Source organism: Schistocerca gregaria, chromosome 3 (genome assembly GCF_023897955.1).
Source record: "Schistocerca gregaria isolate iqSchGreg1 chromosome 3, iqSchGreg1.2, whole genome shotgun sequence".
In the NCBI taxonomy this organism is placed as follows: domain Eukaryota; kingdom Metazoa; phylum Arthropoda; class Insecta; order Orthoptera; family Acrididae; genus Schistocerca; species Schistocerca gregaria.
Window position 1 is genome coordinate 540609936 of NC_064922.1, and position 26451 is coordinate 540636386.

Sequence of the window (26451 nt, forward strand, 5' to 3'; positions counted from 1 at the left end):
GGAAGAGAAGGAAAGTGCGTAAGCAGCTCCATAATGCATGAGGCGGTGCCTGAGGCCTAGTGGTTGGTGGCGAGCTGCCAGCCGCGGAGACTCACCTCCACGTCGCGTGGGTCCGTCAGGAAGATGAGCAGCTTGGGCCCGATCCACGTCTTCACCACGCTGCCGAACTCGAAGCTCATCGTGTACACGCGCTCGAAGATCTCTGCAACAGCAACACACAAGCGGTCGCGTTAGCCAGCCACGCCGTGATCAGGAAGCGGCCACGTTATCTATTTTCCTAACAAATATCACAAGAAGTGAATATTCTGATGGAAGTATGGTAAAAGTGGCAAGAGGACTTTACATGAGCTAAGAAAAAGTGTTCTTCTTCTATGGGTTTATTTAACAGATATGTTTAGAGTACGATTGGTCAAAGTTATAGGCAGAGAAACTCTCGGTATGTTGCGACCAACAGGCGTCCGTCTAATTCGAGACGGTCAATAATGAACCATGCATTTTATAGCGGATTCTTGTTGAGATGCCCTTTTAACTGTACTTGTTGGTTTATCTTACTAAAATTAAGGCGGTTTATCAAATAACGTTCTTGTAATGAAGACAGAAAAATATTACCTGGTCCAGCCATCCTCAAATTAAATTTTGCTGCTTTCTTCCTATAGTTTCTCGCAAATGGCGAAATGATTTCTCACTATCAGTCATTAACATCACTTTTCCAATTTACAACTCGTTATGATGCGTTTTAGTCGCTCGAGACTATGCGCTGAGGCCGACTGCATGTTTCTTTCTGTTTCCCAGGGGCACTCCTGTGATTTAAATGATTTTACAGACCTTTCCAAAACATCCGTACTGTTCCGCAAATATAGTGTACTGAATTAATCTTTCACTCTGTAGTGGAATGTGCGCTGTTATGAAACTTTCTGACGAATTAAAAGTGTCTGCCCGACCTGGATTCGAACCTGCAAGCCTGTCTTTGGTGACTAATGCTCTTTACCGACTTTGTTCTCCATCCATGACACATGACCCGGCTTCGCAGCCTTACTTCTACCAGGTATGGTTCCGCTTTCTGGCCAAGGTGCGGCACCCACGTGCTGGAAAGTTTCAGAATTTGAAGTACTGCATGTTGCTGCTTTCATGACATCCTGAAATTCGAGACTGCTTATTCTTGAAGTTATGCAGTACTGATCTACAGTCACCAGTTACGACAAGAATGACCAAAGACGTTCCACCAGTCACACATTACTGACCCGCACTCTACTGTCTCCTGAGCCACTTTATCGTGGATATTCGCAACACATTGCATCATTCAAGATATTCAGTCTTGTTGTGGCTCGTTTCGGTGGAAATGTGTGGATTCCTACCCTTTACGGTCGTGTCAGCATTTGTCAGTTTATCGTGCAAGTTAATATAATAACGATAAATACACCATGCTCGGAGCGCAGAAGTTAACGTCCAAAATTATTATTGTTGAATGAATTGACACCTGCAGTGGAATATGCGCTGATTTGGCGGATGGTAAACTGTGACGATGAGTCATGCATCGTACCTGTGTAGCTCTATCGGTAGATCATACGGAAGCGGTAGGTGTAGCTTCTGGATTCTAGTCCGCGTCTAATTGACAGTTTTATTCAACCAGAAAGCTTAATTACACTTTTTATTATTCGTGTACGTAGTTATTGTTCATACAATGTAGTGACGTATCCCTTGAACAATTGCAATGCTATAGTGACACTATAGAATGAAAAATAAAAAAGCAATAGAAAAGTTAATACATTCAGGAAAAAAAATCACCGGCCACGACAACGCCAGAGAGTTACATATACTAATAATATCTTAACTGTCTTTGCCTGAAAATGGCGCTGACTGACGCCTCATGAACCTGTGTAGAAACGTGTAGGATAATGGAAAATTGTAATTAATTTTTTTCTTTGGCAAGAAGCTTGATACACGAAAGTCTATTCTCATGACTGCAGGTTAAATTGCAGGTTAAATTGTACCTTCTTCCTACTGCATGTTAATCGTCCGTTATTTACTACACAGCCGTGTTCAGCCTTTCATAAACGTTTAGAGGCCGCATCGAGAGTGTTTTCTTAGGTTCTCGATGACATCAGGAATGTGTTGTAACAAGTGGTCTGCAGACTTTTTCAGACTTTCGGTGCTGTGTCCGTTAGGTTCCGTTAGATGTGGGAGCGAGAGTATCACCAAAGCGCTCTAGTTACCAAAGCGACGCCTTAAGAAACGGATCATTACGGTTGTTGGCATACCTAATTGCTTGCTGGAAAACTGGCAACGAGGCCCGCTGTGCTTGCGTTAATGATAGTACGGATTTCATTACGTCTCCGTCAGTCGTCGAGTGTGAAATCGTGGCCGCTGCACGCCACACCGTGATCGCATCAGACGGGCCAGACCGAGAAAAAAGAACAAAGTGCTGGAGACCCATGATTTAGCGCCTTCCCCTGTAACCGGCTTTGACTTGATGTAGTCTCACAACACAAGGATCTCCCAGCAGAATAGGGATCCCCTATTTTTGTTATTAGTGGTACGTAATACTTGCACGTTAATACGTATTTCAAAGTAGTGATAAAACTGCTTCAGGTAAATGACTTTTTGTTTCATTGTTATGGGCAGAATTTTCGTCCAATAGCTTTGCCATGACTTTTGCAAAATATTCATGATACTTCTACTATAAATCGATGCCAAAAATTAGAAATAAAAACAAACAAAAATGAAGAAAGACCCACAGTTTTATTTTCTAATGCAGCTACTACCGCTATTCCGATCACCAAGACGGTGAAATATTATCAGCTAGAGCAGTGATCGCCAAACCGTCAATCTCGAGCTATTAGTAGCTCTCGGGGATATTTTCGGTGGATGGCGGAAACTTTCAGGTTGGCTAACCTGGATTGCTTCATTGAAGTCAGACCGCACTGAAAGCAACTGATTGTTTCTCCCGCGCAGTTGCCATAGCCAAGACGATTACACTGTCAGCCTTTTAGTTGACTGTAACGCGTGAGGTTATGCACTTCACATCTTTCGTGTGTACATCATCCGTTTCCTAACGTAATAGTGTGATTTACGCATTGATATTTCGGTGAATTTGTTCTGAAGATTGCGTGTTCAGGCAAAAAGCAAAAAACTTAACACTTACGTTCGGTGTGGGAAACCTATTATGTTCTTCTTTAACCAGGATGGGAAAAAGGAAATGTCGAAGGTCACTTGAAAACAGTTCAGTCATGGATTGGAAACGATATCACACTGGATTCTGCTACAAAGAAGGAAGTGGTACGGGAGGTAAAATCCAAACTTAATGCTCACAATCATCATTTTAAAGCCATTTGACAAGAATGAAGCAGCAACTGGGGCATCATTCTTAGCTGCAAAATAATTAAACAGGATAAAAAACCATTTGAAGACACTGAAGTTATCAAAAATGCGTTTTTAGTAGCTGCCGACTCATGACTTAATAGTTTCAAAAATAATATTTAATTAAAATCAATACATTTATTAGTAATTTAAGTATATAAGCCATAAAATGTAAGATTTTTTAAAGTTCTTATTTCTGTCCTAGTTCGTTTTGGTAAACCACAGTAAGACAAGATAACTAATATTAGTGACTACATAGCTGTGCGAAAAGCGATTGTAACTTGAGAGATATATCACGTATTGTGTGCAAAATGCAGTGAAATAGTTAGTTTTCACATTGTAACGCACCTTAACGCATCCTGCTCCCCTTCCCCCTCCCCCCCCCCCCCCCCCCCCAATACAACCCTTATACAATACAAAATTATGGAGCCAGGTTTGAGCCTTCCAGGTGTGTGGCGCGAATAAATTATTTTACAACTGTCATGGGATGTCGTACATTCCCCTAATAAAAAATCAACCTATCAGAATTAAGTAATCTACAAACGACCGCACTCAGAAGGGAGATCATTTTTCGGTATTGTTAACCTTCTTGACGACTTTATTTAGCGATAGTCTGACATAATGGTTTTATTTATATCTCTCAGTTCTTCAAAATACCCAAATACACCGTGCATCAGAATCCACGCCGTTATTTGAAATTATGATGTCGAACTCTTTCTCTTATGCCAGCACAACAACGACTGGGGTCTAGAGAACAGCATAAGGCTCTTGAAATTTTCACAGAAAAAAAGAGCAGTAGCTTGTTAATTAACGCTACAATCTCTGCGATGTCCTTTTGTCGCCGCAGTAAATGAAATGTCGTGTGACGAGGGCCTCCCGTCGGGTAGACCGTTCGCCTGGTGCAAGTCTTTCAATTTGACGCCACTTCGGCGACTTGCGCGTCGATGGGGATGAAATGATGATGATTAGGACAACACAACACCCAGTCCCTGAGCGGAGAAAATGGGACACAACAAGTAACTTACTCTACAGTGACTGTGAATACGCTTTTCAATGGTGTTGTGACATTCGTAAGGGGATAGTTCTGCCGTGACTAAGGTAATCGCGGTGGCACAGCAAGAAAAGTTGCTCCGTTATGACCTGTTTTTTGAGATCAAAACTAGAATGACGTGCCACCCTCGCCACAGCCAAGGACCCAGACAGCAGAATTTAAGAGTGGTTCGTCTTGAATATTTCCTTAACCCTGAGAGCGGTCTAGTGAGCGAAATATTACCACGATAAAGTGGTCTCCTGTTAATGGCAAACAGGTCTGGCCAGTGGTCTCGTGTAGTTCGATGCTCGGGAGTTCACTGGCGGTCTTGATGCTAGTCACCTGAAACTACGCATAAAACAGCAAGAGTGGCGTAAGATCTACTGTACTCTGTGATTTAACGTGGCATTGGGAGATATGTTTCTGTCTACAACAAGGCCTTCAAAGGAATCTGACACATAGTGCCGCATGTAATGAGTTCAAAATTTGTATTGTTGGTCTTGGGCAACTTTTAAATTAACGTGTGAAATAACAGCTAATATTATATAATTCATTAAGAAGAAGTTGATACTTTAGTGAATCATTCTGTCACTGACTTATCAAACAATTTAGGAACTCAGACGAGAAGTGGGTTTTACCCGTTGAATCTGGAGCAGATCGGGAAATCTTTCTAAGGGCAGATGTATTAGGAACTGATCTCTTAATACGGCGCTTGGACATTTAGAGGTATAAAGGGTACTGAATTGGCGCAAGTCAGTAGTCCGTCCAGTTTAGTTCGAAAAGAAGCAGATAACAAATACAGAATTTACTGTTAATTGTAAAGACAGGCAAGACTTGTGAGTGGGGTATGCTGCATTGTTGGGCTGGTTTCTTCAAAAGCACACGGCCAATTTCCTTTCTCATGCTTCTTCCATTCGAACTTGTGCTCCGTCTCTAATGATCTAGTCGTCTACTGTACTTTAAATCCTAATCTTCCTTCCTCTGGTATATTCCATAACAATGTTAACGAGTGGGCGGTGGATGGTAATTAACTCAGCATAACTCACAAAGGTAATTAGAACTAAAATCGCTGTTGAAACTCAATTGTATTTTGACATTCAGTTAATTTGTTTGGAACTGCAAGTATACGACAAACTTGATAGCTCCATTAGCCCTGATGGCGGGCACACAGTGGAATCCTTTTTCCAAGGGGATCGGCAGCGTACGCTTAGGAAGGAAGGTTGGAGTTTTAGCGTCCCGTCGACAGCGCGTCATTAGAGACGGGGCTCAAGCTCGGATTGCGAAAGGATATCGGCCATGTTCTTTCCAGAGCAACCATGCCGGCATTTGCCTGAATAGATTTAGGTTAATCAGGGAATCTTGATGGCCCGACGGGGATTTGAACCGTCGTCTTCCCAGCAGCAGGTCCACTATACTAACCACTGCGCCACCTCACTCGTTTCCTGTATATCAACCTTTAGCTTCGTTTGAGGCGATTATTGCCCGAATGCAAGGTTATTTGGGGAGCTACGCATCCAATATCCACAAAGAAAAGTGTATGACGTATTTGTATTCCAGCACCCATTAGAAGCTTAGCAGCCGTTTGATCTAATGCTGCTGTACTCTAGATACCGTATGACAAGTAAAAACTTTAATACATTGTTAGTTTTGACACGTTGGGAAGAAAGATAACATCCCTATTTTCTGCGCGTTATAATGCCAGCTCGCAATCTTTTATTTATTTAATTACCTATTTTTGGACTGTTCGGCACAACAGCCAACAGGAGCGTTTCATCTCCGACGATAACGTAGGCTTCTAGTCGTGGAAATCTCAGCCACGTAGATACTTTAAATTTGTCGAGTACAACGAACAGTGCGTGGAAACGACAGTGGTCGTTTGATGTCCATCTTGAGGAACGTGAGAGGGGCACAGAGTGCTCTTGTAGCCAGAGAAATCGGGGCAGGTCGCTTGGCCAACGGCTCGCAATGCTGGCTCTCGCTGGCGTTGGTGGCGGCCACACACATACGAACAGCTCCTCAGCGGCCGCATATTGCACAACGGCGTTTTCCGGAAGCGCTAGCTAGTGTCCAGGTACAATGCGTGCAAAAACAGCCGCAAAGGCGCAGCCTATTCCTCCATGCTCAAGCCGAACGTTCCAGATCCTATTGTCGCGGTGACATGCCGAACCTTGCACACTCATAATTGCTCTACAGAGCTTTCAGAGAGTAACGGATCGAAAAACAACTTCCAAAAACGCAGAGACTGGTTCTTTTAAAGTGCAAAGGAACCAGTTGCACCATTCATATCAGCAAGTTGGTTGGAAATTTCATGTAAACCCTGTATGTTTCCTCGGAACTTCTACGTCATTTGGAAGTCTCAAATATGTACGACATTACCCTAGGTTTTACAAATCTTGCTCCCAATAGACAATCCCAAATGATTTGGTCTTCAATAGTGTTCTATAATATCTGAAATTGTGTTTTGATGTTTCGCTTCTTTCCACTTGACCTTTGTAAGGCATGGTAGATTAGTGGTGAAACGCGTGCCTGGAAGCAGAAATGTTTCGGAATTGAATTTCAGTCAGACCACGCAACATCTCAGTGAGCCTTTAACCTAGCATTGCGAGGAATCGGCAGGTACGACACGTGATTCGGATCCCACGCTGAACTATAGGTATCCTTTTTCCGGAAGAACTACTGGGGTATGCTCGGAACACGTAAGTTTTTGAAGTGCGTCCAGTTCAAGAAATTGCACCAGGTCGTTGAGCGACATGAAATTAAAGCACTTGAATTTCATTCTTATATTTGTTGACTGTCACTTTTTAACTGGTATTTTAAGGCAAAATTTTTGTAAGTTCTTAACCACTGTTGACTTTAATTATACGCTTAGGTGACTAAAGTCATGCGACACTTCCCAATATCGTGTCGGATCTCCTTTTGTCCGGCGTAGTGCAGCAACTCGAAGTGGTATGGAGTCAACAAGGCGTTGGAAGTCCCTTGCAGAAATACTGAGCCATGCTGCCACTATAGACGCCCATAACTGCAGAAGTGTTGGCAGTGCAGGCTTTTGTGCACGAACTGACCTCTTGATTATGTCCCGTAAATTTTCGTTGGGCTTCACTTCGGGTCATCTGGGTGGCCAAACAAATCGCTCTAACTGTGCAGAATGTTCTTCAAACGGATCGTGAACACTAGTGAGTCCGTGATATAGGGCATTTTCATCCATAAAAATTCCATCGTTGTTTGGGAACATGAAGTCCATGAATGGCTGCAAATGGTTCCAAAGTAGTCGTACATAACCACTTCCAGTCAGTATTAGGTTCTGTTGGACGACATGACCCATTCGATACCATATAAACACCGCCCATACCAACATGGAGCCACTAACAGCTTCCACAGTGCCTTGTTGATAACTTGAATGCATGGCTTCGTGAAGTCTGCGCCACATTCGAGCCTTATCATCAGCTCTTACCAACTGAAATCAGGAATCATCCGATCAGACCACGGTTTTCCAGTCGTCTAGGATCTAATCGATATGGTCATGAGGCCAGGAGAAGGACTGCAGGTGATGTCTTGCTGTTAGCGAAGACACGAGGGTCGGTCGTCTGCTGCCGTAGCCCATTAACCCCAAACTTCGCCTCACTGTCCTAACGGATACGTTCGTAGTACGTCCCACATTTATTTCTGCAGTTTTTTCAGGCAGTATTGCTTGTCTGTTAGCACTAACAACTCTGCGTAAACGCCGCTGCTCTCGGTCGTTAAGTGAAGGCCATCGGCCACTGCATTGTCCATGGTGAGAGGTAATGCCTCATATTTGGTATTCTGCGGGTCTCAGAATATTGAATTCCCTAACGATTTCGGAAATGGAGTGTTCAATGCGTCTAGTTACAGGTACCATTCCGCATACGAAGTCTGTTAATTCCCGTCGCGCGGCCATAATAACGTCAGAAACCTGAATACAAACGACAACTTCGTCAATGCACTGCCCTTTTATACCTTGTGTAAGTAATAGAACCTACATCTGTATATGTACGTGTAGCTATCACATGATTTTTGTCATCTCAGTGTATAGGCCCTCAAGGCTTCCACGCTGTAAATCGTCGGAGACGTATCATCTTTCTCATCGCCTTACTGAGACTCGAAGACGGGTTAGGATCCTACATAAATGGCTGAAGAAGTGTATATTGCCTTTTCAGGACATCAGGAGTTAACTGTCTGTCGTGGTGGGGAAGTCATAATCACTCAACATACATTTTTTCGTAATAAATTTATGAACGAGAAACTTTGTTTGAGACCCAAACTGATCCCACATACGTCGAATATCTGTTTCCATTTTATCATCCTTGGATTTAGCTGGGCCTCTTTTTTCGCGGTTTGGGTACGTGCATGGAGTTTGCTTGACTGCTCCACAACTGGTTCCTATAAGCAATTACAGAAGCGGCAACAAATAATGATGTCTTCCTTGAAAGTGCAGTGATGCTATTTTGCTTAGCAAACTGGAGCTTTGATCTCTTCCTAAAACTGAATAGGAATAATAATTCCGTGTGGTTCAATGGCCTGGTGTAAGCCTTTTCAATTCGACGCCACTTCGCCGACTTGCTTATCCCTAACATATCACAGTTACACAAGCTCGGAAAGGGCACATAGAGTTTAATGTGGGGTCCCAACCACGTGTCCTTTCTAGGCTGTTCTCACATTGTTGAGAACGGAAGGCTAGCTTAAAACGCAAACTGGAAAATCCATGTTCCAAATGCGATTCGATCCCGCGACCTCTCGGTATCGAGGCAAGCGCTTTACCGCTATTTTTACCACACACCCCTCCCCCCTTCCTTTTTTAGTCATTGTTCTCAACATTCGATCCGGGCGGAGCCACGTGACAGACCTTCAAGTTCATCGTTCAATACTTGACTTGTTCTATTTATTTTTCTTTTTTTGGTTTGTGTAATAGCTCTCGTAATCCACGGCGGATAAAAACTGGTATGTTTTTTTGTTCATTTGAATGTAGTTGTTATTGAAACTGAACAGAAGAACTTTCTATGTGTCCTCACAGTAAGTGGACTAATTGCAGCTTCTTTTTTTCATTTTCTGTGCCACGTTCATACATGTCAGTATTCGACCCACGGTGCGCAAAAGGGCATCTTGAGGCGAACGTTAATGAGAAGTTAAAAATCCACATTCTCCAACACGTACTCGGGTTTCGGAAAGAAAAATAGATGTTGCATTGTGGAGGAAACTTTCCCCATAGTGAATCTCGTCCGCCAGGAGAAGTGTTACTCATATTGTACTATTGTTTGGAGACCAGTGTGATTGAAAGGAGGAACAAAGATCTGTGTTTATCGTCTCGTTGAGAACGAGGTCATTAGGGATAGGTCTGCGGTTGAGAAAGACCTTCAACTAGTGTACGAATTTTTGATCTTGCAAATATTCCGATAAGAGTAATTGATTTTACTCTAGAAACAAATGTGGTGCTAAGCGCAAGGCATCCTCTCAGATGCATCCTTTCTGCCTAGTGCTGATTCTGTTTTTATCTCTCTGACAAGAGGTTCTAATTTATTACAGATTTAATCAGTACCATGTTTCGTTGAGGTTCAAAGCGCATTCTCCCAGATTATCTGTATATGCACTGAGTCGGTTAGTTGCATTTAACAAAAATGTCTTCGGTAATTTCTCACTGAAATTGCTATAGCGGTAATTATACAAACCAACGTTCACATACCAAATGTGTGCCTAATGTTTCCCCAGAGCATAGTTGACTAGGTGCTCGAAGAGACTCGTGAATATGTGCAGTGGGGAGCTATGGATCAGTAATGCGAGAAATCAGCTGTTGTGTAACCTGCTGGGAATAATAGATAAACTGTAATTCATAGTACTCACACTAAAATTTTTTGGTTTCAGGAAATATTTATTTTAAGCATAACCACTCGTTTCTTATTTTGTAAGTCTATAAAATTATGGCTATTGACGCAAATCAATACGTTAAACTTAGTCAGTTGATAAATTCAGTATCATATCAGTGACAACTGATTTTGGAAGATTCGTATTTGTGGCAAGCGCAGGAGACTGAGACATTTATCTTTACGATGAGTTTGCGCAAGAAGAACTCTGTAGATGATAATAACGGTACTCAAGGGCGACAATTAACGTGAGAGCGTTTTCGATGTCGAAGGAACTTTCCGTTTCTGCAGGATTGCTAGATGACTCAGTGAACGTTCTGAGGCTGCCGTAAAACAGCAGCTCCGTCACGGCCGCTCGCCGTGACATCTCAGGTCGGCAGAAGGACGGATCTGGACGAGTCTACTCTGACATAAAGTACCTACTACTGTAGCAGTCATTGGGAATACGGAACTAAACGAAAGTTACGATCGTTGAGACGTAACAGAAATAAAGTACAAAAAATGGAGAAATACATCTTAAATCGAAATAACTTGCCGCTTACATGTGTATATAAGCACCATCAACTACGCTGTCAGTTAATAGCTCAAATGAAATGCAGCTGCAGTCAGTGCTGTTTCGCCTCCGTGGCTCTCGAATCTCTCTAATTTTACATTCGCGATCTTTTCGGGAAGTATAAGTAGGGGGAAGCAATATATTCGATACCTCATCCAGAAACGCACTCTTTCGAAACCTGGACAGCAAGCTACACCGCAATGCAGAGCGCCTCTCTGGCAGAGTCTGCCACTTGAGTTTGCTAAACATCTCCGTAACACTATCACGTTTACCAAATAACCCTGTGACGAAACGCGCCGCTCTTCTTTGGGTCTTCTCTATCACCTCTGCCAACCCGATCTGGTACGGATCTCTCACTGATGAACAATATTCAATTATAGGTCGAACGAGTGTTTTGTAAGCCACCTCCTTTGTTGATGGACAAAATTTCTAAGGACTCTCCCAATGAATATCAACCTGGTACCCGCCTTACCAACAATTAATTTTATATGATCATTCCACTTCAAATCGTCCTGTACGCATACTCCCAGATATTTTACACAAGTAACTGCTATCAGTGTTTGTTCCGCTATCATATAATCATACAATAAAGGATCCTTCTTTCTATGTATTCGCAATACATAACATTTGTCTATGTTAAGGGTCAGTTGCCACTCCCTGCACCAAGTGCCTATCCGCTGCAGATCTTCCTGCATCCCCCTGCAATTTTCTAATGCTGCAACTTCTCTGTATACTACAGCATCATCCGCGAAAAACTGCATGGAACTTCCGAGAGTATACCAATTGGTACATCAACAATTCTATATTTTGCTTAAGCAAGCTTTCTATTTTCTGTAAATATTTTTATATTAGACTTTCTTCATCATACGAAATCTCCACATTTCTTGGCGTCTAGGTGACCGTTCTTGTGTCTCTCGGCTCGGAGATGTTTGCGGTTCTTCTAAGCGGCATTTGTGTACAGTACATAAAAATAAGTAAAAAAATATTTATGATCCCTTAGGTAATACTGTAAAAGATATGCTCCCATTACACTAAATTCTTTTGTCCGAGCTTGTCGTGAAGATATGATCCGTATTTGCAATACAGTTTCACACGAGGCAAAAATCAGTTACATAAACGAATTGAACAGCATTCGGATCATGACACCCTGGGAAACGCAAGGTGAGCTTCCGCTATGGCCTATTGTGCTTGTACTCTCGGTTCAAGTTCCCACGATAGCCCTCGAATAATTAGCCCAGGAACTATTTAGCAGCGTCGTTGTGATACTACAATAGACTTGACAATAACTAACGTACAATAGGAATATGCATAGATGTTTGAAAACACGCGTGCTACGTCAAGTCTAACGTGTAACATACGAAGGCGCGCCGCAGCGTGGGCGAGCGGCGTTCCTGCACGCGGGGCGAGAGCTCACGGCGGCTGGGTGCGTCGTCTGCTGCCAGCGGCGTACCCAGCGCCGCCCTTACGCAACTCTTACGGCGGCTGCCAGCAGGATAATGGCTTACCCCGCTGCTCTCCTTCCTCCCTTCCGGTGACTTCCCAGGCACCGCCGTGGATAAACACGACGATGTGCTATATCTCTAGTTAATGTCCGTTTGGCTGCGTTATCCCCTGTCAGCGATCGAAGCGGAACACAGCTTTTCCCTCCACTAGATCCCCGTATCGAGCTGGCACACTACGCGATCTGCTTTTTATTTTCACAGAACGTCTGGCCGCGCGGGGTAGCCGCGCCATCTCGGGCGCCTTGCTCGGGTTCGCACGCCTCCCCCCGTCGGAGGTTCGAGTCCTCCCTCGGGCATGTGTGTGTGTGCGTTGTCCTTAGCGTAAGTTAGATTAAGCAGCGTGTAAGCTTAGGGACCGATGACCTCGGCAGTTTGGTGCCATAGAATTTATCAACTCACCACAGAACGTTTGGCTCTCGCAAGTGGACTGTACGTATTGCCCCCTTCGATTTTCATCTACGTCTACGTGACTGCTCTGCAACTCACAATTGAGCGCTTGGCAGAGGGTTCATCGAAGCACCTTCAGACTGTTTCTCTACCGTTCCACTCTCGAACAGCTGGACGTTGTGATCGAGCGGTTCTAGGCGCTTCAGTCTGGAACCGCGCGACCGCTACGGTCGCAGGTTCGAATCCTGCCTTTGGCATGGGTGTATGTGATGTCCTTAGGTTAGGTAGGTTTAAGTAGTTCTAAGTTCTAGGGGACCGATGACCTCAGATGTTAAGTCACATAGTGCTCAGAGCCATTTGAACAATTTGAACCACTCTCGAACAACGCGTGGGAAAAATGAACACTTAAATCTTTCTGTAAGCGTTCTGATTTATTTTATTATGATGGTCGTTTCTTCCTACCTTGGCTGTCGTCAATAAAGTATTTTCGCATTCAGAGGAGAAAGTTGATGATTGATGTTTCGCGATAATACAAAACGCTCTGCCCTTCTTCGAAATTTTTCGATGCCCTCCGTCAATCCTAACTGGATCCCATATCGCACAGCAGTACTCTAGCCGAACACGGGCTAGTGTAGGTGCCCTGTTAGAGGATTTGTTGCATCTTTTAAGTGTTCTGCCAGTATAATACAGTCTTTGGTTTGCCTTCCTCAAAACATTATTTTTGTGATCTTTGCAATTTAAGTTTTTCGTAATTGTGGTTCCTAGATATTTAGTTGAATTGACATCCGCTAGATTAGTGTGATTTATCGTGTGATGGAAATTTGACGGACTCCTCTTAATACTCGTGTGGAAGACCACATACATTTTATTATTAAGAGTCAGCTACCATTCTACGCATCATACAATCACTTTGCGTTTGGTTTTCATCTTCTGATGATTTTACTGGACAGGAAATGTCAGCATTGACTGCAAACAATCTAAGAAAACCGCACAGATTGTCGCCTAACTCTTTTATATAGAAAATAAAACACTTTTTTTAAAATTTAGAAGTCTGAACTGTGTTACTGAATACTTATTTTTTCATGGAAGAAAAGTGCATTTCACATGTCTGTATTAAATTTTAGTTACCTTTCATATCATCATAATTAAAAATAAAAATATGTTATTTTTATTACAAAATCGTCATTCAGTCTTTTCTAAACAGCATTATTTTTTTAAAATGAATATCCAGTTTAAATAAACGTAAAAAAATGCTACTAGCAAGATTGTATCTAGAGATTTAGGATTACTACGCTACTACGCCATGCATACACCTGATAGGGACTACTACTATGCCGGAAACCCAAAAAAAATTTTTGTACTCAACAGAGCTTGGAATTTCAATCTACGAAGATTATTTTTTCTTCGGAAATTGCACTGCACTGCGTTATGACGTTGACGCCCGTGCACTGGTCTTCAGTTCATGTAATTATGAAAAAATGGAACTGGATCAGTCCGTAAGCTGTCTTTGCTAGACTACCTTAGAATTTTGCGGTGCTTTCTCGTAGGCTACTGCAGCTCGCTGTCTATGCCTTTTGCGTGCGGACGCTGAGTGTAAGCGACTGTGCAGTGTGCCTCCGCAACGTAACAGAGCGACCTATAAATGTGTGTCAAAACATTTCCGTGTGAAGGCGTTCTACAGCGTGTTTGCGACTGCTGCGGGTATAAACGCACCGACATGTAGACTAGGGTTGGTTGGTTTATGAGATTAAAAGGGACCAGACTGTAGACTAGGGGTTAGTGTGGAATTCGGGTCTCTTCGACATGCACGCAGAAATTGCGGAAACGTGAATTATGGCGAAGTTGCTGCCAAATGTGTCTAAACAAGCCCAACGTGTTGTTATTCTTTTCTTAACTGCCGAAGGACAAACACCAGTAGACATCCATCGGACAATGAAAAATGTGAGTAATTAAGACGAAACGTCAGGGAAAACTATGACAAAATGTGTTGATGCCTCATAATAACACACGTCCCCATATCGCAGATGTGGTAAAGTAGATATTACGCAAACTCAAATGGGAGACATACGAGCACCCGCTCTACACTCTTGATCTGTCCCCATGCAAAGAATGGCTCTGAGCACTATGGGACTTAAATGCTGAGGTCATCAGTCCCCTAGAACTTAGAACTACTTAAACCTAACTAACCTAAGGACATAACACACATCCATGCCCGAAGCAGGATTCGAACCTGCGGCCGTAGCGGTCGCGAGTTTCCAGACTGTAGCGCCTAGAACCGCTCGGCCACTCCGGCCGGCCGTAATCTTCCCTTAGTTTTTTAAAGACGTCAAAAGCTCACGTTCCTCAAGTAAATCTGCAACTGTTAAATGGTATACCTTTACTCAATTCAAAATACATTCGTGCCAAGCAACTGTCAGAGCACTGAAAAATACGAGCACCCTTTCTTGGAAACGGTTGCCGTATGTCATAAGTTATACAATCTGCGTAAGTCACAAAAACATACCAGACACGTTAACTGCAAAATATAACAGTGTAAAACCTCGCCATTTGTGCTGTAAAGACCCCAGAGGGGTGAAAGCGAGGTTGCTGTTTTATAGTCGTATCAGCAGTAGGCCTAGCGTGACAACTACTTTTTTCCCTTTCATCTGTGAGCGCTCCACTGGAATGACCTCCTTCGTTCTCATCATATAATGAAATAAAGCTCCTTGCCGACCTTCGTTCAGTCCAAAATTGTTTACCAAAATTTCCTGGATTTATAATAGTGATAAAGTTATAGTGGAAAATTACAAAGGTGCGCACTGATTGTTTACTCTCTTCCAGCTCTGAATGACACTTTGAGAAATTCGTTTCTCAAACGGCAGTTGGTAGCAACATGGGTTGATACTGACTTCGATAGACTCTAAACACTTTTACAGAAGTATGCTCTCACGAGAATTCACTACGTATTTGTGAAGCAGTGTTTCGTATTTCTCAGTAAACTGGAGCAAAACAGTGCCCCGTTGCTTCAGGTCAGACCAGACTTATTGAAGATCAGAACACTGGCCCATATCGGTATAATGTCAACTGGTTTTCACATAATGTGCCATACTGGTTTCTTGGCATAGTTTTTATGGAAGCAAATTGATGTTTCAGTTAATATTAATGGTTTGTCACATTAATATAGGAGTCCCATATTGAGCTCACGTTATGGTTGGTAATTTGCCATTAACACCCACTGACGATTTCAAGAAAGTGATGCATACAAAGTGCAACTGTTAGTGAAGAGTTGTTGCGCTAAGAGAAACTGCCAAGAAAGCGTTTAATTTTAGAACCAGTTCAGCCGATTATCGAAATATTTCTCCAACAATAGCTTGAGAATTTTAGAAATCAGAACTTTTTAAAGAAAAGGAATCTAAGAAATATGTGCAAAAAAAGGTAGCATTAGTGTACTTGCCACTGCAAACTACGAAAACATCTGTAAAAAATTCTGATAATTTTCACTCAATTGCGCCGTCTCCTGCGAAGTACACTTCGTTAAGTACTGACAAGCGGCCTTTCTGCAGTAGCGCACAGAACTGTTGCCTGGAGGTAATACTGTTCAGGAAGCAGACCACGCAGAATCGGTTCATACGTTGCTGGCGCTCCGACCACGGTCACTCTATTATCATTCACGTTCAGCCACCAGACTGCATACTAAGCCGTTTGCGGAAAAACCTCCAATAATTTCTCCAACGTTTCGTGATCGAAACGTTCATCTTGAACATAATTACACATTAAGGGCGATCCACGAAGCAATGCATGTAACTTAAGTCAGGCGATATTGCTGTTGTTTATTTCACACTTGGCCTGTCCGGTTTTCTAATATTCTGTGATTGGAACAAGTAGAATCGCGTCCAGTACGATGTTCTCTTTCAGTGGTCTCTTTTGTCAACAAATACGAGACTCTGCTGCTATCTGGAACCTCTTAGCTTACTTTATAAAGTATCTAGAAATGAACAGCAAGGTTGGCTTGTTGTATAATAGATTTGTGTAGCAAAGATCCTGGTGAAAAAAAGCCTTAATTCGCCGAAGCTGTCGATCGGACAAGTACGGCAACGAATGCGAAACAGAACAAACTATGAATTAGATGTACTCTGCGTAGGGGATGAGTGATCTATAAATCTACTGAAATTGCCTCTGTAACAATCGTCTGAAACAAAATAAAATACAAATTGTAACGATGTCAAAAAAGCAATTTTTTGGTTATTTGTGCCATTTCTGAATAAGAATGTATTATAAAAATTGATAATTAAGTTTTTCTCGCAAACGACCAAAAAGCAAGGCTAGCTGTTCAGCGCTTCTGTGTTATTTTCATTTATTTTATTCTGAGAGGAATGAAACGTTAACAGTAAATCATAACTGCCCTCGTATCGTATATATAGTTGAAGAAGAATAACACCGGAGCAAATTATTTGCACTAAATATTGTTGTAGGATAAAATGGGGAAGGAAATCGGCCGTGCCCTTTTCAAAGGAACCATCCCGGTATTTGCCTTGAGCCACTCAAGGATATCACAGGAAACTCAACTCGAGATGGCCGTACGCGGATTTTAACCGTCGCCCAATAGAATGCAATTCCAGTGTGCCAGCCCACTGCGCCATCCCGTTCGGTGATGTTGCTCGTACCGTCACTAAAGAAAGAAAAGGCACAAAGGTAGCTGATTAACGGAGCTGCTTTCATAATTATGCTATTTGAAGTTTCCTTTTCCCTAAAGATATGCACACGATGTCATTTTTGAACTTAATATGATTTGAAGGTCGCTAAGTTTATGAATTTAGATTCGAAACTCGGCAGTGAAGTTCGTAGAGCAGTGTCATTGCGTTGTTAGACTTCTCGCATCACCTTGAGAAACAGAATTTGTTGGGGTGGTATATGTAATACCGTACTCCCAAGTTCATTCTGCTTTCACGCTGCATTTGTCAACTATGAGCGCGAATCAATCTCCTTGTTCCACAAAACATTAAAGTGAGCTATAGAACAGTCGATGATAAGACGGAACCATTGCATGTGAAGAATGTCATAGGATGTTTCCGGTGGGCCGGTGATGTCACTGTCAGCCGCTGTCAGGGAGATAGCGGAACCGGCCATTACCAACGGACTGTCTCCAGAGGAAATCTAAATGAGCATCTCTGGGCGCCGATACGCAATCCAGAGGGTTCCATTGTGCGTCTCGACAATGCAACTACGATAGATGTAGTTGCTGTTATATATTGAAGGAAAGCTAGTAATAATCGTTTTTGCATGGTTGAAAAGTCTCAGGAAACCCACAAAGAGTAAATTCCAGACAAGCGTATGGTGCAACTGCCATCATCTAAGTGGACTGGTCAGCTTTTGTTTACTGTTTTAATTTCTGTAATTTTTTAACCAGAGATTTACTGTTTCAATCGTTTACGGAATATGTGCTTGTAAAGGATCTTCACCAGTGTTGTCGGTGGTCTTAATTTTATGTTGTTTGGCCTCACAAACTCTGCGCTCTACGTTTGTTTGTTTGTTAATATAGTCTTATGTCACTGGTCTTCGTGAGAAGATTTGTGACATAAGACTATATTAACTTAACTTCGCATGTAGATAACAGTGATGTATCATTGCTCATTAGGAACGAGAAGTTTTCGTTTTATGCCGATGGGTAATTAAAGCAATAGCGGGATGAATAACATAAAACTTTAAAAGTGAACTTCTATAAATCTGAGATGTAAGACCATTTCAAAAGCTGATTGCGCGAAAACAAGTTTGTCTCTCCAATACCAGCTCATTAGTAATGTGTGGAAATAAGAAATTCTTGGTCTCGCTGTATATGCATCTTAATTAGTGTGCGCTCATTAATGCTAAGTGTTTAAGGGCAGTCAGCTCCTACATAAAGATTATGGAAGATTGTATCCTTGATAATTTTCCACTTTTGTATTTTGATGTTGTGGATGTATCAGTCACACATACTTTCCGATCTCCTTCTAACTTCCCGAATAATTCTTCTTTAAAAGCATCATATATTCAAACGATCCCGCGTGGGCGGTGGCGCCTTGTAGGCCGAACAGTCCCGAGGCGAAGCACCGCACTGCTTCTAGCGTTTTTTCCATTCGAGAATTTCGTACACTCGAAGAATTTCATTCAGTAGGCATTTTTTACGTTGGACGAAATGTCCATGAGCTGTCTCTTTCTACACGCACATTTCCTCTCCCCCTGTCACCGGATGATGTCAGTTGGTAGACACCTAGGGGAAGTATTGCTTATGCTCTTTCCCCTGCTCCCAGAAATTCTGTGTACTGCTCTGAAAGCGACTTAATATTTTTTACACTGTAGGTTATGCCTGAACTTACGTTGAGATGAGTAACATAATAATGGTACCACTGGATGTATAATATAATCATTGAATTGTCTTTAAAGACAGGTTCTTCCCGAACCCAGCCCTCACTCTGCGACGTCTTGCTCGTAAAAATATCAACTGGACTTCCCCAGGCATTTTTGTAGAGGACTCGTTCAGGTCATATTGACTCATGATCAATTGTGCAACTCGTCTTTACTCTTCTTCCCTCAGTTTGACATGATACAGATCCCAGACAAGTGAGCATTTTCGTAACTACTTCTCGAGCAGAGAAGTTACACTTCCTCCCTCCCCCACCCCCAGAATCTTCACAATCACCTCAGGCCTAGCCAAGTCCACTAAGAGACTTACGTGGTCGTTCCAATTTACGTTATTTACCTGATGTTCCCAGTTCTTGGCGATATGGTACAGCAAACACAGATATATATTTTGGAGAGACAAGCAGTCTTGGCAGCAAAGCAGGCTTTACTTTTTGTATTCTGCCAATAACGAGTTTCGCCTTAATTAAGCATCTTCAAATTGGCTAGTATAAGAGATATTAAACACAGATGCTGCCGTCCATGGAGTTGTTTCAGCAGGGAAACACCGTTGTCAATATTTTAAGGACATCGCGTGGCGTCCTGATATAAAATAGTATTGAGTTAAGCGGAAGTCACTTTTAAAATACATAAAAAAAGCTCAGCGGGCAGTTACTCTTATCTAGCATATGGTGCAGCCCAAAGAAAACAAAAAACCGTATCACGGCTACAGAAGTGCATCACTTGTACATGAACAGTGGCATGTTTCCTTTGGATGGCGCCGTTCACTCTGCGATGGCACTGCCCTAAGTCCCTTAAAACTGGACAAGAGCAATTATGCGCTGAGATTTTTTATGTATTTTAAACGTAACTTCCCGTGTACTTACCACGATTTTCTGTCAGGGACACCACGCAATGTTCTGGAAATATTGATAACTGTTTTTGCGCCGGCCGTCGTGGCCGAGCGGTTCTAGGCGCTATAGTCTGGAACCGTGCGACCGCTACGGTCGCAGGTTCGAATCCTGCCTCGGGCATGGATGTGTGTGATGTCCTTAGGTTAGTTAGGTTTAAATAGTTCTAAGTTATAGGGGACTGGTGACTTCAGAAGTTTAGTCCCATAGTGCTCAGAGCCATTTTTGAACAGTATTTGCATGCTAAGACATTTGCATGGACGGCAACATATGGGTTAACACCTGTTATGGAAGCCAACCTGAAGAGGCCTTAATCAAGTCGAAACGCGTTATTGGCAAAAATAAAAAATCCTGGCAGTAATAATAAAGCCAGTTTTGGAGCCAAGACTGTTTATGTCTTCATAATGTTTATCTGCTTTCACTGACTTTAACGGTTTATCACTCATGATTTACCAAACCAAATGATTTTACTTTCGAGCGTCGATCTGCATTCACCTACGATTGAAGTGCGCCGCCAGTAGTTGCACAAACCGATAAAATTATGGCGCATTCCCTCGAAATTCTAGGGGGATATCGTATCTCAGCTCACTTAGTAACGAGAAAAGCCTCAGTGGCCACTCGGACTGATACGCACCCTCATTCTTTCCGATGAACGAAAGCGCGTTGCCGAGGACTGGCAGTCCCGGAGGTCCCGGTATCTTGTCGGCGAGCTCGTACATGCGCCGGCGCTGCAGCCGGTAGTAGATGAAGTAGAGAACGACGGCGGGCAGCAGCAGCCAGTAGAAGACGGTGGAGGCGGACAGGGCCGACTCTGCGACCGCCTCCGGGCCGGGGGCGGCGGCGGCGCTCAGTGTGTCTGCGGCCGACATGCTGCTTCTGGCTGCTGGCGACTGCTGCGACCTCCGGCGCGCTCCGGCATATATAGACGGCGGCCGGCGGGGCGCTGGCGGGGAGGGTGAAGGCCTCCACCGGACACCGGCCGCGCGTCCGCCGACGTTCCCAGCACCATTGTCTTCGTCCGTACTCTGCAAATCACGCCCGAATCCGAGTCACAGGGCAGTTGTTCCTGTCAGGAAGGTCGCAGTTCGTAGTAATAGACGGCAAATCATCGAGTAAAACTGAAGTGATATCAGGTGTTCCCCAGGGAAGCGTCCTGGGACCTCTACTGTTCCTGATCTATATAAATGACCTGGGTGACAATCTGAGCAGTTCTCTTAGACTGTTCGCAGATGATGCTGTAATTTACCGTCTAGTAAGGTCATCCGAAGAACAGTATCAGCTGCAAAACGATTTAGAAAAGATTGCTGTATGGTGTGTCAGGTGGCAGTTGACGCTAAATAACGAAAAGTTGATCCACATGAGTTCCAAAAGAAATACGTTGGAATTCGATTACTCGATAAATAGTACAATTCTCAAGGCTGTCAATTCAACTAAGTACCTGGGTGTTAAAATTACGAACAACTTCAGTTGGAAGGACCACATAGATAATATTGTCGGGAAGGCGAGCCAAAGGTTGCGTTTCATTGGCACGACACTTAGCAGATGCAACAAGTCCACTAAAGAGACAGCTTACACTACACTCGTTCGTCCTCTGTTAGAATATTGCTGCGCGGTGTGGGATCCTTACCAGGTGGGATTGACGGAGGACATCGAAAGGGTGCAAAAAAGGGCAGCTCGTTTTGAATTATCGCGTTATAGGGGAGAGAGTGTGGCAGATATGGTAAGCGAGTTGGGATGGAAGTCATTACAGCATAGACGTTTTTCGTCGCGGCGAGACCTTCTTACGAAATTTCAGTCACCAACTTTCTCTTCCGAATGCGAAAATATTTTGTTGAGCCCAACCTACATAGGTAGGAATGATCATCAAAATAAAATAAGAGAAATCAGAGCTCGAACAGAAAGGTTTAGGTGTTCGTTTTTCCCGCTCGCTGTTCGGGAGTGGAATAGTAGAGAGATAGTATGATTGTGGTTCGATGAACCCTCTGCCAAGCACTTAAATGTGAATTGCAGAGTAGTCATGTAGATGTAGATGTAGATGTAGATGTAGATACCTCTCCACCTGTTTCATTCGTGGACAGAGCTTGGGAACGAAGATTGCCTATGTCTGTCTGTACGTGCTATTGCACTGAAGCGCCAAAGAAACTTCTATAGGCATTCGTGTTCAGATACATAGATACGTAAACAAGCGCAATACGGCGCTAAGGTCGGTAAAGCCTGTATGACTACAAGTGCCTGGCGTAGTTGTTAGCTTGGTTACTGCTGCTACAGGTTATCAAGATTTAAGTGAGTTTGAACGTGGTGTTCTAGTCGGCGCAAGAGCGATGGGACACAGCATCTCCGAGGTAGTGATGAAGCGGGATTTTGCCCATACGACCATTTCACGAGTGTGCCGTGAATATCAGGAATCTGACAAAACATTAAATCTCCGACATCGCAGCGGTCCTGCAATAACTGAACCAACGACGACTGAAGAGAATCGTTCAACGTGACAGAATTGCAACCCTTCCGCAAATTGCTGCAGATTTCATCAACAAGTGTCAGCGTGCGAAACATTCAACGAAACATCATCGATATGGGCTTTCAGAGCCGAACGCTCACTCGTGTGCCCTTGATGACTGCGCGACACAAAACTTTACGCCTCGCCTGGGCCAGTCAACACCAACATTGGACTGTTGATGACTGGAAACATGTTCCCTGGTCGGACGAGTCTCGTTTCAAATTTTATCGAGCGGATGGACGTGTACGGGTATGGAGACAACCTCATGAGTCCATGGACCCTTCATGCTGGCAGCGGACTGTTCAAGTTGGTGGAGACTCTGTAATGGTGTGGTGTGTGCCCAGTTGGAGTGATACGAGATACGTCTACATATGATTCTGACATGTGTACTTAAGCATTCCGTCTGGTCACCTGTATCTATTCATGTCCATTGTGTATTGCGTTGGACTTGGGCATTTGCAGCAGGTCAATGCGACATCCCACTTGTCCAGAATTGCTACTACAGAGTGACTTCAGGAACACTCTTCGAGGTTTAAACACTTCCGCTGGCCACCAAACTCTGCAGACATGAACATTTTTGAGCATACCTGGGACGCTTTGTGACGTGCTGTTCACAAGAGATCTCCACCCCCTTGTACTCTTACGGACTTACGGACAGCTCTGCAGGACGTTAGTGGAGTCCATGCTACGTCGTACTGCGACAGTTCTGTGTGCTCGCGGGGGCCTTCACAATATTAAATAGATGTATCAGTTTCTTTGACTCTTCAGCGTAATATAATCTTATCGTTTACCGTTCCAGTGTAGCGATATACGAGGCGCTATGAAAAATTACAGAGAAATCATCGAAAAAATTAGGAAACATATTTTACGCTTTAATTCCGAACAGCACAAAGTAGGGATGGGCAAAAATATCGATGTACGAAAATATCGACATTTCTTGGTAACAGTATTGACACATATCGTCGACATGCAAAATACTGAAGTATCTACTGATAGATATCAAGCAATGAGTATCGAAAGTAATATTTATACTATCTGTCTCTTCTTGACTCATTTGACTCATAGGCACTGTAGTTCTCACCGGCAGATTATCTTGCCCATTACAGCTAATACTACTCTTTGCGATCTAACAGTAAATGTCTTACAATGGGCTAAATTTAATTTCACATTAACTACAAATGAGCATCAAATTTGAGCATGAATGTATCTGTACTACATCTTCATGAAAGTTTGTTAGTTCAGTGTGACATTTCTGCTATAGCATGTGATAGGTACGAGGTTAAAATCGAACGTGTTTTGCAACACCACTGTACAAGAATGGTGGAAATTACCACTCCCAGCTACCAACTATGAGACACAATATGCGCTCTCCTTACCCCTGAATCCCCGTATCAAGAAAATACAGACGCACTTTAAACGCAACGTTGACTCGGCACAGAACTCACGCACGTTACTGCACTGGCATTTAATGGATAATGAACCCTTGGTGTCTGAAATGTTTATGGAAAGTACAATATTTCGTGTGCAGAGCACATATCAGAAGTGGTTCACCCTCGTGATTCTTCTCGCGCAGAACTAGGTAAAAATATCGGTACTGCAAAAATCTATATTTTTGTCTCGACAGTATCGATGTCTTTTTATAAATATCGAAGCGACATATATCGATATTCTTAAACATTTGCCCATCATGCTACAAAGTAGTCCACTCGCGCTTCTACGCAACGCTTCCAGTGATTTTCCCATTGTAGGAAGCTATGCTGGAAGTGAGCTGACGGAATGGTGTTCAAAATTAGTTACGATTCCGCTTGGTTTCCTTCTATAGAGTATAATGCCACCCTTTCAGTTTCAGATTAATTTTCAGAAAGAGGAAGAAATCGCAAGAGATCTAGAACAGGAGAGTGGACAGGGTGTGTGGAAAGTGATCATGCTGTTCTTTGCCAGGAATTTCTTCACAATGAGTGAGGAGTATGCAGCCACATTTTTATGGGGGAGCAACCAGTCTTGGTTCTCCCATCTCTCAGGCCGTTTGCGTCTATTATCATCCCCCCTCTCCTCAAAACATCGCTGTACAGCTCCCTGTGACTATCTGAGCACATGAAAGAGTTCTTTATGGGAAATTCACTGCATTTAATTAGCCATGCCTCCGCAATATCCTTCCTTCCAACCACTGCTAGGTCCACGAGGTATGCAAGAGACCTTGTGTAAGTTTTCAAGAAAGGAAATGACGCACTGGTGGAAGTAAGGCTGTGAAGTGTGATCGTGAGTCGTGCTTGGATATCGTGCACATGATCTTATGTGAAAATAAAATCAAAATATGAAATTGAACTAGGAATAAATTAGAAGTTATCAAAAGAACCGCAGAAAGTCATGTATCAATAACTGCAGCTTTACAACCCGTCTGGAAATGTTCGCAACGCATAACAGTTATTGATGGCTTATGGGACAGTTAGTGTTTTTCGTGCTAACAAACACGACGTTGAACTTAGAAGAGTACATGTTTTCTATTCCAGAAGAGCATTTTAATTTGCAGAAGAACACTAAATATAAGAATTGGTTTTAAATATTTTATCTGTTGCCCTATGTGGGCTACCAGTTTTGCTTATTCTTATGTTGGAATTCAAATGAAAACTGTTCCAATATGGCACAATTCCTCCTCACACGAACTTTTTTTTCGTTAACCGACTGATATATAGCGTTCTTAGAGGCATCACATTGCATCCAGTGGGTAATAACTTAAATTGTGGAAATGTTTTCGAATGAATACTTGTTATGAATTTTTCCGGCGTTATTTTGACTGTTTTGAGCTGTGTTATAGGAAGAACTCTCTCCACTGGAAGTGGCAATTTGGTATTTTTTTTACCTTAATTTACTAACTCAGTTTGGTTTTACAATTTAAGGCTTATATGGAAACAAACATGTGACAGTGCCTGGTGTCGAATTTTACTTTTGCTACGAGTAGTAATTTGGGAAATTATCGCCTTTGTGCCAGCGCCGTCGAAGGTGAGACTATTTTGACTGTTTTGAGTTGTGTCAGAAAGAAGACCTCTCGCCATTGGCTGTGGCAGTCTGTTCATATCGCACTGCAATTTACTACTTCAGTTTGATTACACAGTTTAAAGCATATATGGAGAAAACATGTGACAGTGCTTCACAAGTTTCAAATCAGCGCACACTTCGCTGTACAGTGAAAATTATTTCTGAAATTCCATGAATTTCGAGACAGCGTTATTAGCATTCCGCTGGTGTTGCTGTGTAGGCGGTGCACTTTTTGAGCCGCGGACAGGTCTGCGTCTTCCACTGCGAGGATTTATGTTTTCTTTCAGGACTATAATCGTCCACCCATAATTCATCGGCAGTTAAGTCCCTAGGCAGGCAGTTTAGTTAATCTCGAAGAGTCGTTTGTAGTTCAGGCCTGATAGTCTCGTTGGTCGGCGTTCGAAAAGCCGAGGACCGAACTTCGCTGCAATTCGTCTCTTGTTCATTTCATAAGCTATAGCGCATTAACGTATCCCGCAAGAAATTAAAAAAAAAGAAAGGTTCAAATGACTCTGAGCACTTTGGGACTTAACATCTGAGGTCATCAGTCCTATGGAACTTTGAACTACTTAAACCTAACTAACCTAAGGACATCACACACATCCATGCCCGAGGCAGGATTCTAACCTGCGACCGTAGCGGTCGCACGGTTCCAGACTGAAGCGCCTAGAACCGCTCGGCCACTGCGGCCGGCGCAAGAAATTCCAACGGTTTTACAAACGTCATGCATTGTCTGGCTTTTGTCCATGTGGGTCTCTTTATGCACTTGCGCGATCGGCTCCAGAATTGCGCATGATGACTGTCGGATCGTGTGTTTGTTATCTTCCACAGACCCCTGGCGATCTTGAAATCGCCCAGATGTTCCGCCTAGGATGGAAGCTTTCTCACCAAAAGCCTCAATTGCCATGTGATCGGTTTCGGCTGCGAATCCTTCGTTCCTTGAAGTCAATC

General features: G+C 43.1%; 1 protein-coding gene across 1 annotated transcript in view; it reads right to left on the reverse strand.

The window, feature by feature from the left end:
* LOC126354206 (cytochrome P450 4g15) overlaps positions 1-20868 on the reverse strand; it is a 44539-nt gene extending 23671 nt beyond the window's left edge. Inside the window, exons 1-2 of the mRNA XM_050003664.1 lie at positions 20602-20868; positions 96-202 (exon numbers count right to left, since the gene is read on the reverse strand). Coding sequence (XP_049859621.1) covers positions 96-202; positions 20602-20836 — 342 coding nt within the window. The 5' untranslated portion in view covers positions 20837-20868. The remainder of the gene's footprint in view (positions 1-95; positions 203-20601) is intronic.
* Positions 20869-26451: the final 5583 nt, after the last annotated feature.